Source organism: Meles meles, chromosome 6, assembly GCF_922984935.1.
Source record: "Meles meles chromosome 6, mMelMel3.1 paternal haplotype, whole genome shotgun sequence".
NCBI lineage: Eukaryota > Metazoa > Chordata > Mammalia > Carnivora > Mustelidae > Meles > Meles meles.
This window is the reverse complement of record NC_060071.1, coordinates 74,965,092-74,991,119: the sequence shown is the minus strand read 5'-3', so window position 1 is coordinate 74,991,119 and position 26,028 is coordinate 74,965,092. Positions and strand designations below refer to the sequence as shown.

The 26,028-nt window shown below is 38.4% G+C and overlaps 1 protein-coding gene across 7 annotated transcripts in view; it reads left to right on the top strand.

Moving 5' to 3' along the window:
* The window catches only part of MYO5A (myosin VA), a 191,385-nt gene that overhangs the window by 78,865 nt on the left and 86,492 nt on the right, over positions 1–26,028 (top strand). For all 7 annotated transcript variants that reach the window (XM_046008078.1, XM_046008077.1, XM_046008074.1 and 4 more), the window contains exons 5-9: positions 11,126–11,282; positions 15,862–16,005; positions 18,305–18,386; positions 18,710–18,817; positions 20,581–20,687. In XM_046008078.1, coding sequence (XP_045864034.1) covers positions 11,126–11,282; positions 15,862–16,005; positions 18,305–18,386; positions 18,710–18,817; positions 20,581–20,687 — 598 coding nt within the window. The remainder of the gene's footprint in view (positions 1–11,125; positions 11,283–15,861; positions 16,006–18,304; positions 18,387–18,709; positions 18,818–20,580; positions 20,688–26,028) is intronic.

The window sequence follows — 26,028 nt, the reverse complement described above, 5'->3', positions numbered from 1 at the left end:
GACTAGTTAGGAGATTTTTGTATTGATCCAAGCAAGAAATAATGATAACCTAGTTAAAGAAGATATTTATGGAGAAGGTAAAAGTGAATGGATGGATTCTGGATGTATTTTTATTTTTTAAGATTTTATCTACTTATTTGTCAGAGAGAGGGCACAAGCAGGGGGAGCCTGATGCGGAACTTGATCCCCGGATCCTGGGATCATGACCCAAGCTGAGGGCAGACGCTCAATTGACAGAGCCACGCAGGTACCCCTCTGGATGTATTTTTAAGAAAGAATGGACAAAGACTTGCTTATGTGAGGCTATGAGAGAAAGAGAGGAGTCCAGGATGGTGGCAAGGTATTTGGTCCAAGCACCTGAAAGGTGGGAGTTGCCATTTACTGAGACAGAGGATATTGAAGGAAGAGCAGGCTATATATGTGAGGTGGGAGCATGGGAGGAGGAAGGGTTGGAGTTTTATTTTTATTTTTTATTTTTTTAAAAGATTTTATTTATTTATTTGACAGACAAAGATCACAAGTAGGCAGAGAGGCAGGCAGAGAGAGGGGGGGAGCAGGCTCCCTGCTGAGCAGAGAGCCTGATGCAATGTGTGGCTCCATCCCAGGACCCTGGGATCATGACCTGAGCCGAAGGCAGAGGCTTTAACCCACTGAGCCACCCAGGCGCCCCTGGAGTTTTATTTTTGATATCTATCCTCCAAGCAAAGCTGACGGAAGTGTTTCTTCCCCAGTAGCTATATGTCCAATGAGAGTAGCAATAACCAGGATCCTTGACTCGAGACTCCTTTTTAAGCATGTCCTTTACAGAGAACAGTGTCCTCATAGAGTCAGGCCTCTTACTTTAATAGTCTTGTTGACTTACAGAAGAGAAAATGTCATGGGCTGCTCTGTCTGTTTTTCTTCTTATATTCTTGTGTCTTATTATATCAGTCTTTTCTCATGCTGGAACTGACTGCTCTTTGGTAACTAAATGACTATTATTTTCCTTAAAACAAAAGCTTTTTTTCTTTTGTTTCCTTAAAACCAGTATTTCTTAAATACTTTAATGTGGTATATTTTTTTTCCCATTGAGAATGGTAAATAAATTTTTTCCTAAGTTTCATTTATGGGTTTTCTTTAAATAAATTAGATGCTTACATGTATGACCTTGGTGTAATGAAAAAGATATCTGTATGAATCACAACTGCATCAGTAAATAACTACACAAGGTTAAATCTCCTTGTCTGCCTTGGTCTCAGTTTTATTGCCGACACAATGGAACAGTTTTACTGGCTGGTTTACCTTGACACTTTACGCTGTTGTGTGGTGTGCATTTGTTACCTTTCTGTTCCATGGAGACTAATTAATAAGCATGTTGCTCTTCCTGGTGGGGAGCAGACTGGTAAGAAGAGCTGTGTAGCAGAGCAGAAGGAGCATGTTGTACTTTCTTCTTGGAAACCAGGGGATGCGGTATGTGACATCATTTGTAGAGCTCTGCTCTAACCTTAGATAACCTGTCTAACTAATAGTAAATAGTACTATTTTCCATAACACGGAGAAAATAATGCCTGTTGTGCTTACTTCAAAGGGGAAAATTATCTTAAATGATAAACATAAAAACACTCTGAATAGCATAACAGAGAGAGTTACTGAGTCACTGTGTTGTACACCTGAAACTAATGTAACATTGTAGGTCAACTATACCTCAATTAAAATGTTAAAAATACACTCTTTTAAAAATGGTATTACAGTATAGGCGTTACTGTCATCAAGTCTTCATCATTATGGAGTTTTATGTCTCCATTCTCTTCTCATCCACTTCAGCCTCTCATCGAGTTGATTATTCTTGACTGTTCACTGCTAGGCCTTTTCTGAGGGTGGCTCCTTCTTTCACATGGCTGGGAGTCTCTGTGTGCATCACTGTCCGGAGCTCCCTGCCTGAGGGCTGGTACAGATTATAAAAGCTCCCCTGTTACCAACAGTGACTCGGCTGCCCTATGGTACCAAGTATTCCATTTATGCAAATAGACTTGAAGTAATATATGCTATATGATGAGGAATCTCATGTATGATATATAAAGGTGGATTAACCTACATTAATTAATAGCTGCTATGTTTAGATGCCTGCTGTGTCCAAGCATGGTGTCAGGCGTGTTTCCTCTAATCTTCCTCACATCCCCGGGAGCAGGAATCATCATCCCTGCTTTACAGGTGAGGAAACTGAGGAAAATAACTTGTCAGGCTATCATGCTAATGAACAGCATCTGGAAGTGGAGATGTGGTTCTCGCTTTGAGACCCCAAAGCTTTTCACCTTTGTCATTTCATTTTCTTTCTTTCAGCTACACTCCCCTCTTTTTTTTTTTTATTCGTTTATTTGTTTATTTACAGCATAACAGTGTTCATTGTTTTGGCATCACACCCAGTGCTCCATGCAGTATGTGCCCTCCCTATTACCCACCACCTGGTTCCTCAACCTCCCACCCCCACCCCCCCACCCCTTCAAAACCCTCTGGTTGTTTTTCAGAGTCCATAGTCTCTCATGGTTCATCTCCCCTTCCAGTTTCCCTCAACTCCCTCTCCTCTCCATCTCCCCATGTCCTCCATGTTATTTGTTATGCTCCACAAATAAGTGAGACCATATGATACTTGACTCTCTCTGCTTGACTTATTTCGCTCAGCATAATTTCTTCCAGTCCCGTCCATGTTGCTACAAAAGTTGGGTATTCATCCTTTCTGATGGAGGCATAATACTCCATTGTGTATATGTACCACATCTTCCTTATCCATTCATCTGTTGAAGGGCATCTTGGTTCTTTCCACAGTTTGGCGACCGTAGCCATTGCTGCAATAAACATTGGGGTACAGATGGCCCTTCTTTTCACTACATCTGTATCTTTGGGGTAAATACCCAGCAGTGCAACTGCAGGGTCATAGGGAAGCTCTATTCTTTTTTTTTTTAAAGATTTTTTTAAATTTATTTATTTGACAGAGAGAGATCACAAGTAGGCAGAGAGGCAGGCAGAGAGAGTGAGAGGGAAGCAGGCTCCCTGCTGAGCAGAGAGCCCGATGTGGGACTCGATCCCAGGACCCTGAGATCATGACCTGAGCCGAAGTCAGTGGCTTAAACCACTGAGCCACCCAGGCGCCCCGGGAAGCTCTATTCTTAATTTCTTCAGGAGTCTCCACACTGTTCTCCAAAGTGGCTGCACTAATTTGCATTCCCACAGCAAAGGAAACAGTCAACAAAACAAAAAGGCAACCCACGGAATGGGAGAAGATATTTGCAAATGACAGTACAGACAAAAGGTTGATATCCAGGATCTATAAAGAACTTCTCAAACTCAACACACACAAAACAGATAATCATATCAAAAAATGGGCAGAAGATATGAATACACTCCCCTCTTCTTAACACATCTATCCCCTCAAACTAACATTGCATACTTGTATTTGTCCACATTTTATTCAGTCTAGAATATCCTTTTTTGTGCTCCTTCATCTGCCTGATTTTTATTTATTTTTCATGATCCCACCCAAGTTTTACTTTGAGACTAGCTTAGTGCCTGGTATATGTTTGCTCTTCAGGATTCTTTACATATAAATGTGGCACTCAGTGGGCACTAGCTATCCCATAAGGCTGTGGAAGGAATAAAATACGGGTAATACAAGTTTATAAAAGTCACAAACATATGTAACTGCATATTTCTGTTATGGCTTCGTTATGTTAATCTTATAGGCTTTGGAGTGATGGCACAGAGAAGTCAGTTTGACCAGAGAGGATCTTAATGCCATGTGAGCGGTTCCTCAGTAGGAACTGACTGACCTTAGTATGCATCTCTAGGGAACATTTCTTTCCATTTCCTGAATAGTGTCTCTGCCTCTCTAAAGCACAGCTTTCACCAGTCTGCCTGCACATCTTTTTAGAGGAAATATTTAACTTCAAAAATAATACTAAATATTGTCATTGTGAAGTTATTGTCTGATGTCACCTTTAGAATTTAAATCTTTTCTTGAATGGATGGAGCTAGGGAGTATAATGCTAATTGAAATAAGTCAGAGAAAGACAATTGCTATATGCTTTCACTCATATGTGGAATTTAAGAAACAAAACAAACAAGCAAAGGGAAAAGAATAAGAGAGAGATTGACAAAGCACGAAACAGACTCTTTAACTATAGAGAACAAACTGATGGTTACCAGAGGGGAGGTGGGTAGGGGTTGGGTGAAATGGGTGATGGGGTGGAGGAGGGCACTTGTGATGAGCACCAGATGATATTACGGAATTGTTTAATCACTGTATTGTACAGCTGAAACTAATATAACACTGTATGTTAAATAACTGGAATTAAAATAAAAACTAAAAAAAAAAAAGTGTTCTTGAGATTCATCAAAACCGGAAATCACGAAAACACAGAGCATAGCAGCTTGATTTTGATGAGTGATAATGATGTAGAAAAATTTAACAGCTCTTAACAAGAGAGATAGGGATTAGAGTCTCAAGTGAAGCCACGTAATCACAGTAAAGGCACGGCATTGGAAGAAAGCTTTATATCACATGAACTTAGTATTTTCTCTTTTTAACGGGCTCAGATAAGGGAGAAACAATTAGATTGATTGCCTGAAAAAAAGTAAACTCGAGTTTTTGTTTCATGCACACATGTTCACTTATAAGCTAAAAATTAGATGTAGGTGCTTGTATAATTAACTAAGGTAAACAGCAACACCCAGTGGTTATCAGAGAGTCAATATCAACATGGGTGGAAATATTAAATTGTGTTCCATATGAGTCAGGCCTGAGGTTGGTATTACTTAGTTTAGTCTTGAGTGATTAGGATGTGACTGAAAAGTATGCTCATTAAATTTGCAGAGAACAAGTTGATGGTCTTAGAAAATACGAGTAATATTCAGTATGACCATGGTAAACTAGAGAGATTACATTTTTTTTAAAGGATAAAGTTCAGAAGGAAAATCTCTATACACCTGATGTAAAATGAAAACTGAGTAGATATAAGAAAAGGCTGGACAGAACAATTAGATACAGATATACTGAAAAAAAGGACTGAAGACCAAGGAAGGAAATGGACTAAAGTGAAACTCTTGTCTTTCATCAACCCAGAGTGGATATTCTGTTCTTGAATAAATTTTTCCTGAGGTTTCAGGTGCCACTACATAGTTTCATTCCCATTGCATTCTTCCCATACAACCTAGTTTTCTCCCAATCATCATGTGAAAGTCAATGAAAGCATTGCCTTTTTAAGAAAGCATTTCCTGACATCCCCTCCTCTCATTTCCCACCACTTCCATCCTGGATGGTATCCTGGGTAGACCTCCTTGTTAAAATGGAGTGAAGTAATGAAGTGCTTTATTTTAACTATATTTTCAGTCTCTCTCAAAAGGCTATGATCCCAGAGTCTTTTATCTTCACAAAATGATTGGCACATTGTGACTGCTCATTACATGTTTGTTGAATAAATGAATGAAGCAGTATTTTTAGGTGGGGGCTTTTAGTTCACATTAGAGCCTCTGGAACCACCATTGATAAAACAGGTCAGAAGAGCTTACCTCCAAAGGCACCTAGTACGCAGATATTTAGGATTACTCTAGAGGCCCTTGAGAAAACTGGCCAAGCCAGAAATCATAAATCTTTTCTTCATGTGTCCTTAAGACAGTCCAGATTGATCGGGCTTTGATGAAGAGTGGAGAATCTCTGTTCTTTAATGTGTTTTTTTCAGGGTTTTGAAGTGATATCTACCTCCCAAAAGTAGAAAAAACTTTCTTGTAATAAAAGAACAGGAACACTTGAAGGATTATAAATACTGGCTGATAGGATATGCAAAATTTCAAAGAACAGTAAGTTATTATTTATATATATATATAACCACATAAAGCTTACAGTTCAAATGACTAGAAGAGGGTAGACTCTGGTATTCACCTTGAGCCATTAAAATTTTTTAATTTTTATTTTTTTAATTCAAGTACGATTAACATACAGTGTTAGATTAGTTTTAAATTTTCAATATAATGATTCAACAATTCTATACTTTACTCAGTGCTCATCAGGATAAGTGTGCTCTTAATCCCCTTCGCTTATTTCACCCATCCTCTGCCCCACCTTGCCTCCGGTAACCACCAGTTTGTTCTTTGTATTTAAAAGTATGCTTTTCTGTTTGTCTTTTTTCCTTTGTTCATTCATTTTGTTCTTAAATTCCACACGTGAATGAAATCATGGTATTTGTCTTTCTTTGACTGACTTATTTCACTTAACATTATGCCTTCTAGGTCTATCCATGTTGTTGCAAATGGCAAGATCTCATTCTTTCCTATGGCTGAGTAACATATCATTGTGACTATATACTGTATTTTTTTTATTCATTCATCTGTGGGTGGACATTTGGGTTGCTTCCATACTTTGGCTTTTATAAATAATGCTACAGTAAGCATAGAAGTGACTCTCTCTCCCTCTCTTTCTTCAAATTAGTTTTTAAAATTTTCTTTGGCTAAATACCTAGTAGTGGAATTACTAGATCATAGGGTAATTCTATTTTCAACTTTTTGAGGAACCTCCATATTGTTTTCCACAGTGGCTGCACCAGCTTGCATTCCCATCAACGGTGCACAAGGGTTCCTTTTTCTCCACATCCTCACACTTATTTCTTCATTTTTTATTTTAGCCATTTTGACAGGTGTGAGGTGATAGCTCACTATAGTTTTGATTTATATTTCCCTGATGATGAGTGGTGTTGAGCATCTTTTCATGTTTCTGTTGACCATCTGGTTGTCTTCTTTGAGAAAATGTTTGTTCATGACTTCTGCCCATTTTAAAATTGAATTATTTGGGGTTTTTTGGTGTTGACTTGTGTTAAGTTCTTTAAATAGTTTTGATATTAATATCTTATTGGATATATCATTTACAAATCTCTTACTTCATTCAGTAGGTTGTCTTTTTTGTTTTGTTGTGCAAAAGTTCTTTTTTAATAAATAAAAATAGTTTAATACTGCTTTTGTTTCCCTTGCCAAAGGAGACATATCTAGAAAAATGTTTTTACAGCTGATGTCAAAGGGATTATTGCCTATGTTTTCTTCTAGGAATTTTATGTTTTCAGGTCTCAAAATTAGGTCTTTAATCCATTTTAGGTTTATTTTTGTGTAGGGGATAAGCAAGTGTAAACCACAAAATTTTTATCCCTGATGTTTTTGTCTGTTTTCTCCTCATCTCTATCCTACCCTTCTTGTTTTTCCTGTTGTGTGTCTTTATTATCTGTTATGCTTCTCTCGTGTCTCTCTGTCTTCTTTTCTACTTATGTCTACTCTTTTTTTTTTTTTTAAGATTTTATTTGTTTATTTGACACAGAGAGAGATCACAAGTAGGCAGGGAGGCAGGCAAAGAGAGAAAGGGGGAAGCAGACTCCCCACTGAGCAGAGAGCCCGACACAGGTCTCGATCCCAGGACCCTGAGACCATGACCTGAGCCAAAGGCAGAGGCTTTAACCCACTGAGCCACTCAGGCGCCCCTCTACTTATGTCTACTCTTATTGTCTTTTTGGAATTTCTTCCTATGGCCACATAGAACTGAAAAACATTTTAAAATTGTACCTACTATACCTATTTTATAAAGATTTCTACTTCCTGCATTTAATTAAAAAAAGGTGAATTGATTATTTTACAGTTTTACTCTTTGTAGCCATTTATTTGATTTTGGTCATCTCAGATTCAGGGGCCCTCCAGAGAAGAAATGTTGCTCATTTTAAATATGGCCACTCAAGACCATCTGAGTCTCTGTAGGCCTGTCCTCTTCCAATTGTCCTTGGTCCCAAGAGTTTACCCTGGCTTAGACTACAAGCTGTTGTCCATCCAGCATCTGAAAAACAACTCCAGAGTTAAGACTTTTAGATTATAGTACTTTAGAATTTGAGAAGGACTTTGGGTACTATTTAACCTTAAAGATGAGAAAACTGTGGACCAGAGAGGTCATGCAGTTGCTCAAAGCTGCATAGCTGGTAAATGACAGATCTAGGATTAGAGCCTTGATGCAGAGGAGCTTTTATGTAATGGAAGACTGGTGCTTGTTTATATATTGGAAGCTCTGCTAAACTTGGGAAAGATGGGAAGGCTCTCTGCCAAGAAGTCAGGAAATATAAAAAAAATAACAAAGTCCTTTAAAAAATTTAAAACTGTTGATCCTAGATGCTAGAAAAGAAAATTTCGATGGCATGTGATTGATATCATATGTATGTGGTATCCTAAATCCTAGAAAAGAAAATGTATATGGCATGTGCTTGATATCTTATGTACTTAGTTGTACAAGCCTCTGACTCATTTGAACAATCCTTGATCTTATTGCCTTTAATATTTTTCTTCTTCCCTATATTATAGGAAAGAGCTATATGAATTTTTAGATTTTTTAATATAATATTTTGATATTAAGACTTGAAATAACCTTTCAAAGACAGTACAGTTTAAATAGAAGTTCCCACTAATATTTTCATCAGACCAGTGGAAACCTCCCCACCTCGTTTGCTATTGGAAGGAGTGGTGTCACACAGGGTGCAGTGACAGCTGATCATGCACGAGTTAGGAAAAGGTCATTTTTCTAATCATATTGTAGAAGGGAATCCAAAAACTGTTGATACAGTACCTTGATGAATGTATAGAAAAAGGCGAATTCTGAGGACATTTTAAATGACTAAAAGAAAGGAGTGGTGCCACAATGAGAACTGTTTTATTAGATGATTTAGGTTTTGATCAGCAATGAATGAACAGAGGCAATGGGAGTGTCCAGTTCTGTCTAGAAATTCAAATAAAAAGAAAATGAGATGGTGGGTATGAGGTTCAATGATGTTTCATGAAAACAGGGATTATGTGCCAGCTTGTACTATAAAACTTAAATGTTCCTTAGTGTCACCTAGGTCCTCGTGCTTTTCCCCACAACATGGGAGTCAGAGTGTCAGGAACAAGTTGCTATACTCCCACTGTATTTTTCAAGGTCTATAAAATAAGACAGTTACCCTCATTTCTCAAAGGAGAAAGAAACCTTTCCTTGAAAAAGTCCTGAATTTCTACTTTGGAAATTTATTGCCAAGTACTGTGGCTTCTTCCGTTTTGGTGTCTCTTAAAACTCTCTACTTCTCTCTGTCAGGACAGCCACAACCTCTGTTCAGACTTCCATAATTTTTCATCTGGACTCTTCACCACTCATACTACACATTGCTGCCAGAGTGATTTTTAGTAGTTGGATTATTTTATTTTCTGTTTAATGGCACTCCAATACCTTTAGGTAAACTTCAGATTCCTTAACATCTCATGTAAGAACTCTATGGTCAGTTTCTTGGTCATCTCTACAGTCTTAGCCATCATTACTCCCTGTTCCAGCCAAACTGAATTATTTGCCCTTTCCTAACTTCTCATGCATCTGAGCTTTCATTTATCTTACCTCCTTTTCCTAGAATGTTTGCTTTCTAGCATCCCTTGCTTCCTTTTTCCTAGTTATCTTTTTAGACCTTGTTCTGGTATCTTCTTCAGGGAGCCTTTCCTGATCACCTCTTCCTCCTTTCAGTGCCCCATCCTATGTATTATAATCTCAAATATAGTCTGTCTTTCCTGTTAGACCATTACCCACTTGAGGACACAAATCACAGCTTATTTAATTTGTAACCCTAGTGTTTAATACAATGTTTGACATGTAGTAGGTATTTGATAAATATTTGTTGGCTAAATAAGTCTCTTTTAAAAGACAAAAAGATCATCTTCTGTAGTAGAATAACTTCCCCATCTTGTGGCCTTACAGGATAGTTCCACTAAAAACCTTTGAAGTCATCCTGATCCAGTCCCTTTATAAATTAAGAGCACAAATAATACCACCTTTGGTATTATAAAAATTCCTTGTTCAATTTTTTTTTTTTTAATTTTATTTATTTATTTGACAGAGAGACACTGTAAGAGAAGTAACACAAGCAGGGGAGTGGGAGAAGGAGAAGCAGACTCCCCACTGAGCAGGGAGCTCAAAGTGGAGCTTGATCCCAGAACCCTGGGACCATGACCTGAGCCAAAGGCAGATGTTTAACTGACTGAGCCTCCCAAGTGGCCCTTGTTCAGTTATTTTGATGAAAAGTTAATTGCTGGTTCCATCTTAAGAAGTGGGATTTTCTACTTCTGTCCTACTAGAAATCGTCATCAAAACAGAGAGATTTAGGGGTGCCTGGGTGGCTCAGTAGGTTATGCGTCTGCCTTCAGCTCAGGTCATGATCCCAGGGTCCTGGGGTTGAGCTCTGAGTGGGGAGCCCATTTCTCCCTCTCCCTCTACCCGCCTCTTGTGCTTGCTTTGTCTCCTTAGTGCTCACTCTCTCTCTCAAATAAATAAATAAAATCTTTAAAAGAAATAAGCAGAAATATTTATTCTTGGATTAAGTTGTTCATTGAATTTCTTTTTACTTATAAGAAATACACATTTATTGAGCATTTGTGATGGATGTGTCAGGCTTTGTACTAGGTGCTGGATATTAAAGATAAAGATGAGTTAGGTTTTTATCCTCAAAGAAATGATAGTCTTTGTGAACAAGTGTATCACTTAAGAGTTTTTGAGTCATTGTGTGAATGAACTTAAGATGGGATAGTAGATAATCTTTGAGTTCTGACATATCTAAGAAGTCAGCCAACAAATAAATGAACTGTTTCTTCTCTCCTGAGAAGAAACTTTCAGTAGGAACTGGAGTTTGTGGAACACATGATACAGGGACTGTTAAGTACTAGATAATTTGTAATTTTAATTAAATAGGATTTTCTTCTAAATTCCCCTGCTGTGGCTCCTTTTTCTTCTGAGGTGGTTGGCAGCAATACTGTAATATACCAGAATTATTGTCTAGAAATTAAGTAATATGCTTGACATCTGTTCACACAAATATCAGAGACCCTCTAACACAGATTCATCCTTAGATGTGATGCTACCTAATATGATGCTTGATATTCTCTTCTCCCTCTCTGTTCATTGCTAGCTTGTAAGTAGTTACTTTTATTAGGAAATATCATTCTTATGTTCCTTCCCATGTTGCTGCATGTATGAACCAGAAGAGATTCACCATGGCTTGCTGATGGCTTGCTAGGCCCATTCAGGAGCGGGCAGCACTGTTAGTCACTCTTCTTTGTTTTACAGAGATGAACGAAATCAGTCCATCATCGTAAGTGGAGAGTCTGGGGCAGGAAAAACAGTTTCAGCTAAGTATGCCATGCGATACTTTGCAACCGTGAGTGGTTCTGCCAGTGAAGCCAATGTTGAGGAGAAGGTCTTGGCCTCCAACCCCATCATGGAGGTAAGACAGCAGTGGCCTTGGCCTTCTTAATATATTCTTTTAAGAAACCTGCTCAAAAAAGTATCAAAACAGCACCTGTCAGAAATTCTGGGCTAGCCCAGCCACTAAAAGTAAGAAAATACTTTTGCACGTATTAGTAGGAAGAGCTCTACAAAAAGTGGAAAGTCAGGAAGGTAGCCATTTGAGTAAAGCCCAACTATGGAAGCATCTACTTTATTCTATAATCCTGCATTTTTAACCTACTGCTGACTTGTTGCCGCTAAATAACTGGCAGTGGTACTTCATTTTCTAAATTTCTATTCTCCTAGAAATTTATTGATCTCTGTACTAGAAGTATGTTTCTCATTTCCCCCCATTTCTGAAGTTCATAGGCTTCACTATACCCAAGCATGATGAATTTTATCATTCCTTTGCCACATTTCATTTTCTGTATTTAGTACAACCTGTTTAGCTGTAAGTTTCTATTTTTTTCCCCCCGATGTGAACTACAAGCTTAAATCATGATCTTGTAAACATTTTTCTTCTTGTTTCTATGAAGTACAATACACAGCTTTAGGTGAGAAAAAGAAATTCAGTAGCTATAAATTCCTGAGAAAGGAAGAAGTACAGAAGGATGTCCTTTCAAAAGCAAAATATGTCTACAAAGTGGAAAGGCTCATGCCAAAGAAAGTGGACCTGTTTGTGTGAGACTTTGATTATTCCAGGATTTGTAGCTAGAGAATTATTTGTTTATTAATACAATTTTAGGAAAGTCGGATTTTTGTAAGTAGTCCCATTGAATGGAAAAAACTAATTCTCATTACTAATGGGGGGAAATTATTTTGGACAGGGAGAAAAAAACCTTTGTTATTAAAAATTCAAGTCAGCATTTTTTTATTCCTGTTTTTTCCCTTTGTCAAGCCTTATTTGTCACCCAAACACAGACGGAGTTTAGAACTGGCCTGGTACACCTGTGATACAAGTGGTTGTTGCAATAATCAGTCCAGAGGTAATTGTGCCTGGTTTGCAGTGCCGTGTGTGACACTTGGGAACAGGATGTTGTGCCCCAGCCTGCGAGGCTGCCCTCCAGAGCAAGAGGACCTCTGTCCTTACGACCAAGAGGACAGGATGTGCTGGGGGAGTTATGAGGCTGCCTGGGCTAGGTACACTGTGCAGCGAGAACTGGAGAAGTTTTCTGAAATAGCACAGACAGGGTGGTGGTGGGGGATGACAGAGGTGTGTGCCAGAAAGACTAGTAAAGATTTTAAGCAAATATTAAGATTTTGAAAGAATTTAAGATGCAGATAGAATACTGGATGCCATTGTTAATATTGGGGAAATATAATCCATAGAGCCAGTTTTGGGTTTTGGGTCAGAAAACAACAGGGTTTTGCTTTGCTTCGTACCTTTGGTTTGACTGCTTTTGGTCACAACAACAAATTCTGTGTAGTTGGTAGCAGTTTATTTCATTCTTAATCCCTAAAGTTAGAATATCATAGTCTAGATTGTGATGGCATCGGGGAATCCCATCTCTTCTAGGCTGGACCATATAATAATATAAGTCTGGGATGAACCTTCTAGAATATGTCTGGAATATTTTATTACCTTGCTATATTCTCATTCAAAAAATAGCTACATTGGTTTTTCTACAAAACAGATTCGTGTTAGTAGGAGAGATTAAAATGGCCATAGATCCTACTTTGTTTTTTTTTAGAGATTTTATTTATTTATTTATTTATTTATTTATTTATTTGACAGACAGAGACACAGAGAGAAAGGGAACACAAGCAGGGGGACTAGGAGAGGGAGACACAGGCTTCCTGCGGAGCAGGAAGCCCAAGGCGGGGCTTGATCCCAGGACCCTGGGATGAGGACCTGAGCTGAAGGCAGACGCTTAGTATTTCTGTGGAAATTTGGATTAAGAAAATTTGACAGAGAACTAACTCTCAATGACTACAAATGAGGGCATCCCAGTTTGAAAGATTAAAATGGAATCTGTGGCTGAAGAATGGTGACAAAGTGTTTGCAGTCATAGGAAGAAGACATAGATGAAATATTGAGTATGTGGCCTAGAAGGTCTGTAACATTAAACTTGCCCCAAGACTGTGTTTCTCTATCAGAGTCCTTTACTGCCATGTTAAGAATGGCATGGCTGGGTCTCCAGCAATCTGAAACCCCTCCCCGGATAATGAGCATCCCACACAGTTAATGTCACATCCTAGTGGTTCATGGGATTTGCACATGATCCTTTAGAAAGAACCTCCTCATCCTCAGATAGACTCCCTTTGCAAAATATGAATGATGCACAGATAAATGATTCTTTTTTGCTCATTTTATCATGTTTTCTTTTTTTCCTTTTCCTCCAGGAAATTTTAATCCTAAGATGGGGACAGGGAAAGATTCTTGGGGGGCATAGTGAGTCTTAATAGTTCTTTTACATCTTTAATAAGCGTAGTTTAAGATTTTCATCTCCTTTTAGTAAAGAAGAGTAAGTCCCTGAACACTTCACTGAAATCAGTAGTAATATCAAGACCGCAAAGCCTTTTTTTTTTTTTAAGATTTTATTTATTTATTTGACAGACAGAGATCACAGGTAGGCAGAGAGGCAGCCAGAGAGAGAGGAAGGGAAGCAGGCTCCCTGCTGAACAGAGAGCCCGACGCGGGGCTCGATCCCAGGACTCTGGGATCATGACCTGAGCCTAAGGCAGAGGCTTTAACCCGCTGAGCCACCCAGGCACCCCCGCAAAGCCTTTTTTCATTAACAATTTCTTGCTAATTAAAATGATAACAGCATCAGGGAAGCCTGTTGAAAATATAGTACTTAGAAGGCAGAGGGAGCAATTAGGAGAAAAGGACAAAAAGTATAGTTTATATATAGAACCTTCTTTCCTTATCAGATTCAAGGCTTATAATCATGTAGTTCTAGTCTTGTAAAGGACCGTAGGGCTCATCTATCCTAGTCAGTTCACGCTTGGAGACACTACTGCTCCTCAGAGGATTACATGTTGGAAAGTTGGTGGGAGGGCCTGGTCTAATACCCAAGTCTTCAGACTTCTATTTCATTCACTCCTTCTACACTTCTTTGCTCTATGGTTAAATACCTTTTACTCAAAGACAGAGGGAAGGGGTCTGTTTCAACCCTGACCTTGCTTCTCACAAGGGTAGTATTGTTTTGGCAGCTCAGCCCTTTGGACACGTACCCTGAGTCGCTAGGCGAGAGATGGCATATGGAAGGAATGTGGTGTGCGGTCAGGGAAGGAGGAGAAGCTATGGACCCTCTTTGCCAGCTTGTTAGTTGCTGGCGGGAAGGGGCTTAGGACAGTGCCACTGTCACTGCCACAGTTACCACATCTTTTTCATCTGTGTTGTACTTTTTATCATATTAAGAAGGGGAATATCTAAGTAAATGTATTGTAAAATTGTCCTAGGCTACACTAGATTACTCCTATTACTTTGCTGGGAAGATAGCTTTCTGTCATTTTTTTCCCTTTAAAATGTTATTCTGAAATATAGCAGTGATCTCATTGCCAAAGCAAAATAGGACAGTACCTGCCCTGTGTTTCCGAGAGTGAAATGCGCCTTCTTTGATTGATCAGAGAATCTGATGTGTTGATTTTTTTTGTGGCTGTGTTATTACTGTTTTCATCATTTGTATTTGTATTGCTTTTTTAACACTCTAGAGTGTTTTCATGTCTTTCTCTCTGCTATGGTTTCAGTCTACTAATCCTGATCCTCTCAGGTTTTGTACAAGTAAATTGGTAATCTTACATAAAATATTTTATTAAATATTTAATGCATGCATTATATGAACACTTGATTCTCTACCTACACCATGTTTTTTGCTTTGCCTTGGAAGAAAAATTTCTAGAAGCATGTTACCTAAGTTAGCAAGTAGTATATGTATATGTACTATCTTAATTTTTTAAATTATATAAAAAATTAGCAGAAAGTTACAGTCTCTGAATTCTATGGCAGATGTTTTACAAGTTAGATACAGCTATCAAAATCCAAGGGCAAATTTTACTATGTCTGGTTTCTGAAAATGAGTTTGAATTGAATGGGTGATTACTAAGATTCTGCTAAAAACCAGTCCAACTGGGCCTTTGTTGTCACAGGATAAGAGGACAGAAACTTTTAGCTAAAGAGACTCAACACCAGAGCAGTATTTCCCTAAAAATATTAATTTGCCTTAACCAGCTCATTTACATAAAACAGACTAGGTTTTCGGGAAACGCAAACCCTAGTGTGCTTTTAAAGCCCCCAGTCCCATCTGATTCTTTCTTTGTTGAACTGAATGAGTGTGTTCCGATAGCACAAATGGTGTGAAAGTCTCCCCGCCGCTGGGCTCAGGTTTGCTGTTCCTGAAGATAATTTGTGTGAGAATAAGAGGGCAGATCTGAACTATTAGTCGGTATCTGTGTGGTTGTGCACTGGGCAAAGCATGCACTGGTATCTGCAGGGGCAAAATCAGTTCTTTTCTTAAAAGAATCAGTTTTAAGTGTTGTGTTATACTCTGTTCTATCTCTCCCTGAACAGACTCTGTAAATGTCATGTCGTAAACTGTACTTCTAAGATACTATTTTTTCCCCTTGCTTCTTAGTCCATTGGAAATGCTAAGACAACCCGGAATGATAACAGCAGCCGTTTTGGGAAGTATATTGAAATTGGTTTTGATAAGAGATACCGAATCATTGGTGCCAATATGAGAACTTACCTTTTAGAGAAATCCAGAGTGGTATTCCAGGTAAGGCGGCAGCTGCATGTATAAATTTTTATTAGATTGCCATATAATTCTAGAGCTCATGCTTGCTGGTATGCATTTAATTTGCAGATACTCTTGGACATATTATGATAGTATTACTACAAACCACATTTGGGCTGAAATACATAAAATGGTACCTGTCAGAGGCAGGGCAAACCCATTAGACTAATAATCTGTGGGACTGGGCGCTGGTTTAGGTTTAATGGCTTAGACTTTTTCCTGCAGATTGTTGTAACTTAATTAAAAAAGAGGTGCTATTAGTTTATTTTTTTTTTTTTAGGATTTTATTTTTTTCTTTCAGAGAGAGAGAATGTGCGCATAAGTGGGGGGAGGGGCAGAGGGAGAGAGAAAATCCCAAGCAGACTCCCTGCTGAGCGCAAGCTGACATGGGGCTCCATCCCATGACCCTGAGATCATGACCTGAGCTGAAGCCCAGAGTTGGACGCCTAAATGACTGCGCCACCCAGGTGCTCCAAGAGGTGTTACTAGTTTACTCTCAAGTCTCATATTTCCTAGTTAATAGGGAAGACATTGGGTTATATTTTCAGTAAGTTACAGTTTGAACCTAGTTCCTTGTCCTCTTTTCTTCCTTCTCCTCTCTTAGAATATGGTACTGTTTAAATAGAAAAATGAAGGCTAAGAAATCTCCTTTACTAGACATAAACCTCTTTTGGGGATCAGACCTGACCTTTAGGCCACACTGTGATTTAGTCAGCTGAATACACTGCAGAATTCAAGGATATGGTGGTGGAGTATGAGGATTCAGTTTTGTATGAACAGTGTTATTACAGCTGCATTTCTAAAGTATGTATGTGGAAAAAGGACTGTCAGGAAGTACCAAGAAATTATGTTAAAATTATACATGATTTATTTTCTGTTCTGTAAAATATTTTATTAATGTTAAAATGTATAAACTAACATGATGTAGATGATGCAGTGCATTTGTGGATTTCTTACAAACAACCACAGGAGATGATCTGGTCTGACATATGGCAAAGATAGAATATTCTTTTTCATTTAAAGTGTTAGGAAGACCATGAGCCTGAGAGGTACTGTGAGAAGATATTGAGTACACATTTACCCCTTTTTCCAAAAGTAGATTGGTTCTATGAAAACTTCTGTAAGCTGAAATGGTGTGAAGTGAAGAAAAAATTACCATTAATTTATATGGAAAAAATTCTGAGCATCCTCAGACCCCAAAAATAACCTCTCTTAGGCTTTTCTGATACCTTAGGACATATGCTAGCAGATGCATAGAATAAATAGAGATAAAGCGCAGATGCTCACAGACACAGTTCAAAGCTATGGCAGCTCGATGCCAAGATGCTAAGTGTAGGTCCCGTGTAAAGAGTTTGGTGGTTCCACGCTCGCTGCTGGGGGAGTGCGGCCTCTGTAATGGCTCACCTCAAAGTAACTGCTAAACACCAGTTTTCGCTTTTCTGTAAAAGAGCCTCTTTGGATTTCCTTTGATTAGCAAAACAGGTGCTAATGTAGGCCTTTTGCAAAAATGAAGTGGTGTAATGCGAACTTTAGAAAAGCAGGAATACCTGTACTTCAAAAACAGGGTTTTAGTTTTCCCCAAAGGCAATGATCTCTTATGACAGCGGCATATACCAAACTGTTCTCTACTTCAAAAAGCACCATTATCAGATATTTTTTGTTGACTGTGACCAACAGATACACATTCATAGATATAGGCACATGACTGATAAATCATGAGATTTTAATAATCATATCTATATTGGGAAATTTAGGTATAAGGACAACTTATTACACTGAGATAATTAAATATTAAAATTTCAGTGTATGGGGGTGCCTCGGTGGCTCAGTAGTTTAAGTGTCTGACCCTTGATTTCAGCTCAGGTCATGATCTCAAGGTTGTGGGATAGGGACCTGATTAGGCTCTGTGCTCAGTGGGGAGTCTGCTTGAGATTCTCTCCCTCTGCCCTACCCCCTGCTCTCTTTCTTTCTCAAATAAATAAATCTTAAAAAAAAAAACTGGGAGCACCTGGGTGGCTCAGATGGTTAAGTGTCTGCCTTCAGCTCAAGTCATGATCTTCAGGTCCTGGCATCAGGCCCCGCATTGGGATCCCAGCTCAGTGGGGGTCTTCTTCTCCCTCTGCTTCTCCTGCTGCTTGGGCTCTGTCTTTCTCTGTCTCTCTCTCAAATGAATAATAATAATAATAGTAATAATTAAAATCTTTAAAAATTTTATGTTATGATTGAATTTTCAGAGTTTTAGGTTGAAATGCTATAATTGAAAACTCTTCTTATTTCAAAGGCAGAAGAGGAGAGAAACTATCATATCTTCTACCAGCTTTGTGCTTCAGCAAAGTTACCTGAATTTAAAATGCTGCGATTAGGTACGGATATGGTATTAGATTTAATGTTCCGGTATTGTTTTTCATTTATTCCTGCGTCCATAAACTTATTTTAGGAAATTATCTAATACTAAAATATTTATGAATAAAATGATAGGATGTCTGAAGTTGGCTTTACGATAACCTGGGGATGGGGAAGGGGTGAAGTAGGATGGGCCTTGAGTGGATACCCATTTAAAATGAGTGATGAGTCCACAGGCAGTCCACTTAGCTGGGCTATCACTGCCTCTGCTTTAGAGTGGATATAAGGGTAGGATTCAAGGCATCTTCATAGGCTGCAAATCTTTTATTTTCATTTGTTGCAGGAAATGCAAATAACTTTCATTACACAAAGCAAGGTGGCAGTCCAGTGATTGAAGGAGTTGATGATACCAAGGAGATGGCACATACCAGGCAGGCCTGCACTCTGCTAGGTAATATAATTTTATTTTTGAGCTCTTAGGAGCAGTAGTTCTCTGATTCAAGCAGTCTTTGTTTGGAATATTGGCTTAGCTTTGTATTAGGTGGCGAGTGTTGTTGGGAGATTTAACATTTGTTCCTTATAAAATAACTTGGGGCAGCAAATGAGCTCAAGGTTTTTTTGGGGAGAATATGGGAACTATTCCAAAATCAGATTGTAGTAATTATTGTACAACAAATCACTGAATAGTACACTTAAAACAGGTGAATTTTATGGAATGCAAATTATCCTTCAATAAACTGAAGGCATTGGGGAGGTAGGACTAACTGTAATTCTTTGTTTTAATTTTCACAAAATCTGAAACCTAAAGCTAAATGAGATGAGTTCCTGAACAAGTTCAAGTTCACATTTTGTAGGGTTTTGGCTGTTTTGTTTGTCTTGCCCTTTTTTTTGGTCGTTTGTGTTTGGGAAATGTGGTTGAGCTGGTATAGTGACAAACATTGTATCGTGAGTAGACTATTCCACTGTTTAAAACATGGCTCAAATGTCACTGTCTTGTTTCTGATATTTAAAAAATATGGGGTCTACACACAAGTAAATTAATTTTTAGAACTGCAAGGTTCAACTTTTAGTGGTAAATTATTTATTTTAAAAACCTCAAAATATAAATGACCAAAATCACGTGTTGGTATTTTGATGAGTACTATGAGGTGAGTTAATTTAATTTAAAAACATTGCTAATCAGAGTATGGTCCAGGACCATAGTGGAGCTTACAAAAATTCAGAAACTCAAGCCCCATCTTAGACCTACTAAAACAGATCGGCACGTTAACAAGATCCATTGGTGATTCATATGCACATTAAAGTTTGAAAAATACTGCTATAATTTTAGGGCTAAATCTGTTTGTAAATAGAAAATTGCAAATTTATAAAAGTCATAATTAGGAGATAGTAAAAATATTCATTATAAGATCAACTCTCAATTACCCTGTATACAATTACATACTTGAAAATAATTTTACTTTTTTTACTTCTATATAATTATATCTAATATTCAGGAAATTATTACCTCATTGAAAAATGAAGCCATATCTGATAAAACGCCAAAGCTATACAGCTTTCTCATACTGCCTTATCCATCAGTTGCTACTCTAATGCTGCATTTCAAATTCCCTCATCAAGCTGGGTACAACATGGGCCCAAGCACTTCTCATCTTGGGATCTCTTTAACTTATACTTGGTCTGTAGTTAGAAGGAGTAATTAAAATAATCTGACTTAAAATAGCCTTATTGGGTTACAACTTGTACTTGGGAGTAGAGAAAACAGAAAAGGTAATAATGTTAGTAAAATACTTAAATCCAGGGTATGACAGCAATGATAATTTGTTTAGCATTTACCTCCTGTCCCGTAGTGTGCTAAGTATACTACACGACTACATGTATTTTCTCATTTAATGCTCATGGATTCCCTTTGAGGTAGTCACAACTATTTCCATATCTCATATGAGAAAACAGAAACAGAAGGGTGATGTTACGTGCCCACATGACATGGCAGGTCAGGAGCAACACCTGCCCTTGAGCCAGTTCTCACTCCACAGCCCGTGCTCTCAACCGTGATGCTACACTCTGTTACATGTTGATGTCAGCAAAGATGAAAGTGTGGTTAACCATGACATGTGACCATCTGCACCTTTGGCAATATTCAAGGGTTAAAAATAGGCTTAATATTGGCTGTTGCAATAGTTTATTATCACTTGTTCATTTACTCTATTTCAGGAATTAGTGAGTCTTATCAGATGGGAATTTTCCGAATACTTGCTGGCATCCTTCACTTAGGCAATGTTGCATTTACATCTCGGGATTCAGACAGCTGCACGATACCTGTAAGTTCAGAATATGCTTAGTGTGATAGCAGTTTCTTTGTGTTTCAGTTTTGTTAATTCCTTATGGAAACAGTATATTTGAAGTCTCCATTATCATTATCAGAGAGATAAATTATCCCAAGTAGAATCGTGAACTGAAGGTAAGAAATATGGATGCTAATCCCTCGTGTACAGTGATTGTGTGTGTTAGCGGTAGGGAAGAGGAGAGAACTTGGATACATGTCTGGTCCATATCAACAGAGGTGGGAAGTATTAGTATTCAGTGTGAAAGTTGAACTGGGGATGTCTAGGGAGAGGGTTCATTTGGCCCATGGTACAAATACCAGTAATTGAAAACTTTATGTCTTCAGCTGTGGAGTTGTAATATAGTTTAAAGGTTATTGAAACAAGTATTAGCAGTGATTACTCCTGTGAAGAGGAACTAGATGGCTAGGGGACTGAGTGTCTTCACTAGGATTTGCATATTCTTTCACACACAGGCTGTCCTCATTGGGCATTTATGATTTGCAGTATTTGCTGATCACCACCATCAAATATAACTCATGCGCATGTGGGCGCACGCACACACACACACAGTTTTAGGTACTTTTTAACTTTATTAGAATGGAGGAAGTTTTAATATAATTAATTCTTTTTCCATCCTTCCTCAGTACTGTGATAGGACACAATCTGAAGATTTCTATTTCACTCTTCAGATACCCGAGTTGATACTAGCAAATCTACATGTAGATTAATTCATGATTTAAATTTGCATAAATAAGACGTTAGTTTTGAAATATATGTTTCTGTGTCTCTGCTTGGATTCAGTCCCTACTTTACTGTTTAATCGTGCTTTGTTTTTTTGGTGAGTTGCTTACACTTCTTTGAACTTCTGTTTCCTCATCTGTAAAATGAGACTTTCTTTTCCAGCAGTTTTCAACTGGGTGCTCTGATTGATCTTCATACTGGATAAACCATATATATATATATTTTTTTTTAAGATTTTTTTTTTAAAGACTTTATTTATTTATTTGACAGAGAGAGATCACAAGTAGATAGAGAGCCGAAGGCAGCAACTTAACCCACTGAGCCACCCAGGCGCCCCAAGATTTTATTTTTAAGTAATCTCTGCACCTAACGTGGGGCTTGAACTCATAACTCCCAAGATCAGTAGTCTCATGTTCCACTGACTGAGCCAGCCAGATGTCCCACAATAAATTATATATATTTTTAAAAATTAATAAATATATAAAATTTACTCAGAGACCAGAAACTAAGTGAATATAGGAGTTATGAGAAAGAAGTAGAACCCTGGAATTAGGGCTCATCTTGAGGGTATTTACTGAAGCCAAGTAACTATGAGCTTTAGTTTTCCTGGCCAAGTAGGATGCAAAAAACAAAAAGCAAAGCCCAGGACTCATGTAAAGAGGGGAACTCCTGCCTAAAGCTGAGGCCCTAAATGGGAAACTAGTAATAAACTTGCCCACCACCTACTTGAAGAGTACAAAGAAAAGTTGATCTGGCTTGAGCAAACCTTGGTGCTATGTGTAGGAGAAAATAGTCCCTAAAATTTTATGGCAATGAACTGACCCTCACAGTTACTCCCAGACTGATTTTGTAGTTTCTAGAAAGCTAAATACAGAAAACTTAGCTGAAATTGGTCCTGGATTGGTGGTGCCTTAGATGCCTGTCAGAAGCAAATATAAATCTATAAATCTACTTTGGATGATCCTAGTCTCAATAGAGTCCCATGAGAAAATTTACAACAAATAATTGGTTCACAGTTAGAAATCACAAATTCCACAAAGAAACAAAATAGAAGGAGCTAGGTGAAACAACAGATAAGAGTCAAACCCATTAAGAATGCTGAAAGAGGGCGCCTGCATGGCTCAGTTGGTTGAGCAGCTGCCTTCGGCACAGGTCATGATCCCGGACTCCTGGGTTCGAGTCCCGCATCGGGCTCCTGGCTCCGTGGGGAGTCTGCTTCTTCCTCTGACCTTCTCCCCTGCCATTCTCTCTCACTCTCTATCAAATTAAATAAATAAATAAATAAGAATGCTGAAAGAAATTAATAGCAAATCTGATACAACTGAGAAGAGAAGAGATGAGCTAGAAGAGAAATGTGAAGAAATTACCCAAATGCAAGACAGGACCCAGAGATGGAGCACTTAAAACAGGAGAGATGGGGTGCCTGAGTGGCTCAGTGGGTTAAGCCGCTGCCTTTGGCTCAGGTCATGATCTCAGGGTTCTGAGATCAAGTCCCGCATCAGGCTCTCTGCTCAGCAGGGAGCCTTCTTCCCTCTCTCTCTCTCTCTCTTTCTCTCTCTCTCTGCCTCTCTGCCTACTTGTGATCTCTCTCTGTCAAATATATAAAAAAAATCTTTAAAAAAAAAAAAAGCAGAGGAGAGGTGAAGGATAGAATAATAAAATCTAATTTTAATCCAATGAGAATTCGTAGAGGGGAAAAAAAAAGAAAGAGACAGACATAATATTTGAAAGATAATTATTCACAAATTTCAGAAATTGTGAAAATGACTCTAAACCTCAGATAAGGAAAGTCCACAAAATCCTAATTAGGATAAATAAAAAGAAATCCACCTAAGGCACACCATAATGATGCCAAAGGCAGAGAGAAAAATCTTAAAACAGGCAGAGAGATAAGACATAACTACTTTTGAAGAAATAACAGTTAAACCATTAGCTCACTTCTCAACTACAATAGAAGCTAGAAAACACTATCTTCAGTCCTCTAGAGTAAATAACTATTAACTTAGAATTGTATATCCCATAAAAAGATCTTTCCAGGGGCACCTCGGTGGCTCAGTGGGTTAAAGCCTCTGCCTTCAGCTCAGGTGATGATCCCAGGGTCCTGGGATCGAGCCCCACATTGGGCTCTCTGCTCAGCGGGGAGCCTGCTTCCCCCCCACCCTCTGCCTGCCTCTCTGCCTACTTGTGATCTCTGTCAAATAAATAAATAAAATCTTAAAAAAAAAAAAAAAGATCTTTCCAGAATGAGGGAAGAACAGAAGTGTTTTCAGACAAATAGAAGTTGGGAGATTTTGTCACCAAGAGGCCCTCACTAAAAGAAATATTAAAGGACCTGGTATAAGTAGAAGGAAAGTGACCCAAGATAGATCTAAAAGTACAGAATGAATGGTGGATCAATAAACTAGGAAAGCACATGCCAATATAGAAAATATTTCATTAATTAAAACAATAATAATTATGAATAGTATATTGGGCCAGAAAAGACAGAACTCCCCACAAAATACTTAGTTACAAAGGGAAAATAGCCATCTTTACAGTGGAGAAACTTGGCAGGCCTTCCCCTTAATAACTGCAATTCACAGGACCAGTGGAAAACCCCATCAACATCACAGAACTTTTTTTTTTTGTACTTGTTGCTGTTGTTTGCTTTTAAAAAGCCTTTAAAGGGCACCTGGGTGGCTCAGTTGGTTAAGCAACTGCCTTCGACTCAGGTCATGAACCAATCGATCCAGTCCCTGGATCCAGTCCCTGGTTCCCTGCTCAGTAGGGAGTCTGCTTCTCCCTCTGCCCCTCTCCCCTCTCATTCTCTCTCTCTCTTTTTTTTAAAGATTTTATTTATTTGAGAGAGAGAGAGAGAGAGAGAGGGATCACAAGTAGGCAGAGAGGCAAGCAGAGAGAGAGCGAGAATCAGGCTCTCCACTGAGCAGGGAGCCGATGGGGGCTCGATCCCAGGACCCTGGAATCATGACCTGAGCAGAAGGCAGACGCTTAACCAACTGAGCCACCCAGATGCCCTCTTACTCTCTCTCTTAAGTAAATAAATCTTAAAAAAAAAAAAATAAAAAGCCTTTAAGGTATTTCTTTATTGGGCTCCCTGCTCAGCAGGAAGCCTCCTTCCCCCCAACCCCCACTAACCCCTGCTTGTGTTCCCTCTCTCGCTGTATCTCTCTCTGTCAAATAAATAAATAAAATCTTAAAAAAAAAAAAAAAGAAATTTCTTTATTTCTCTGGTTCGTAGCTTATAGTGAACATGGTTTTTTTTTTTTTTTCAGGTTTTTTAATTTTAACTCCAGTATAGTTACCATACAGTGTAAGATTATTTTCAGGTGTGCAGTATAGTGTTCAGCACTTCCATACAGCACCCGGTGCTTATCACAAGTGTCTCCTTCATCCCCACACCTGTTTCACCCTCCTTCGCCCCCCCACCTCCCCTCTGGTAACATCAGTTTGTTCTTAATAGTTAAGAGTCTGTTTCTTGGGCTTTTTCCATAGTGTGGCTATTGTTAATAATACTGCAATAAATATGGGAGTGCTTGCACCCCTTTGAATTACTGTTTTTGCGTTTTCGGGGTAAATACTCAGGAGTGTGATTACTGGATCATAGGGTAGTTCTATTTTTTACTTTTTCCAGAGTGTTTTGTGGAAACTTTTAACTTTTTCCATACTGTTTTCCAGAGTGGCTGCACAAGTTTGCACTTCCACCGGCAATGCATGAGGGGTCTTTTTTTCTCCATATCCTTACCAACACTTGTTGTTTCTTGTGTTTTTGATTTGAGCTGTTCTGGCAGGTGTGCAATGATATCTCATCGTAGTTTTGATTTGCATTTCCCTGGTGATGAGTGATATTAAGCATGTTTTCATGTGGGTGTTGGCCATCTGGATGTCTTCTTTAGAGAAATGACTGTTGAACATTAAATAACTTCTGATGTGGTGAACTGAGAGCACAACATCACTTCTCTGGTATTCCTCCTGAGAAGGCATGACCCAAATCTAATCATGAAGTAGCATCATGCAGAAGGACCTACGTTAAAAAAGGTCAAGGTCACAAAAACAAACAAAAAGAATGAAGACCTATTGAGATTAAAGGAGGCTAGTGAAACATGGCAACTAAATTCAGTGTATGAATTTAGAGCAGATCCTGGACTGTAAAAATTTCTCCCCCACTCCTGTGCAAAGACTGATTAGATCAGCCAGAAAAAAAAATTGGATTGGAGCTGTAGGTTAGATAATAGAGTTGTGTCATTGCTAATTTTCTAATTTTCTTGGTGATATCATAGTTATATAAGACAATGTCTTTGGTTTTTAGGATTTGCACCCTGAAAATATTTAGGACTAAAATGTCATCATGTATGGAACTTCTCTCAAAGGTTTTTTGTTGTTTTATTTTTTCCCTCTCAAAGGTTCTAAAAAATTAATGTGTATGTACATGTATGTGGAGGAGAGAGAATGATACAAGCAAATGTGTAAAATGATTATATTTAGGGAATCTGGGTGAAGGAAATTCTTTGTACTGCTCTTGAAACTTTTCTCTTAGTCTAAAATTAGTTTAGAAAAAAAAAAGAATCATCAGCCCCCGTTCCCCCTAAAATCATGG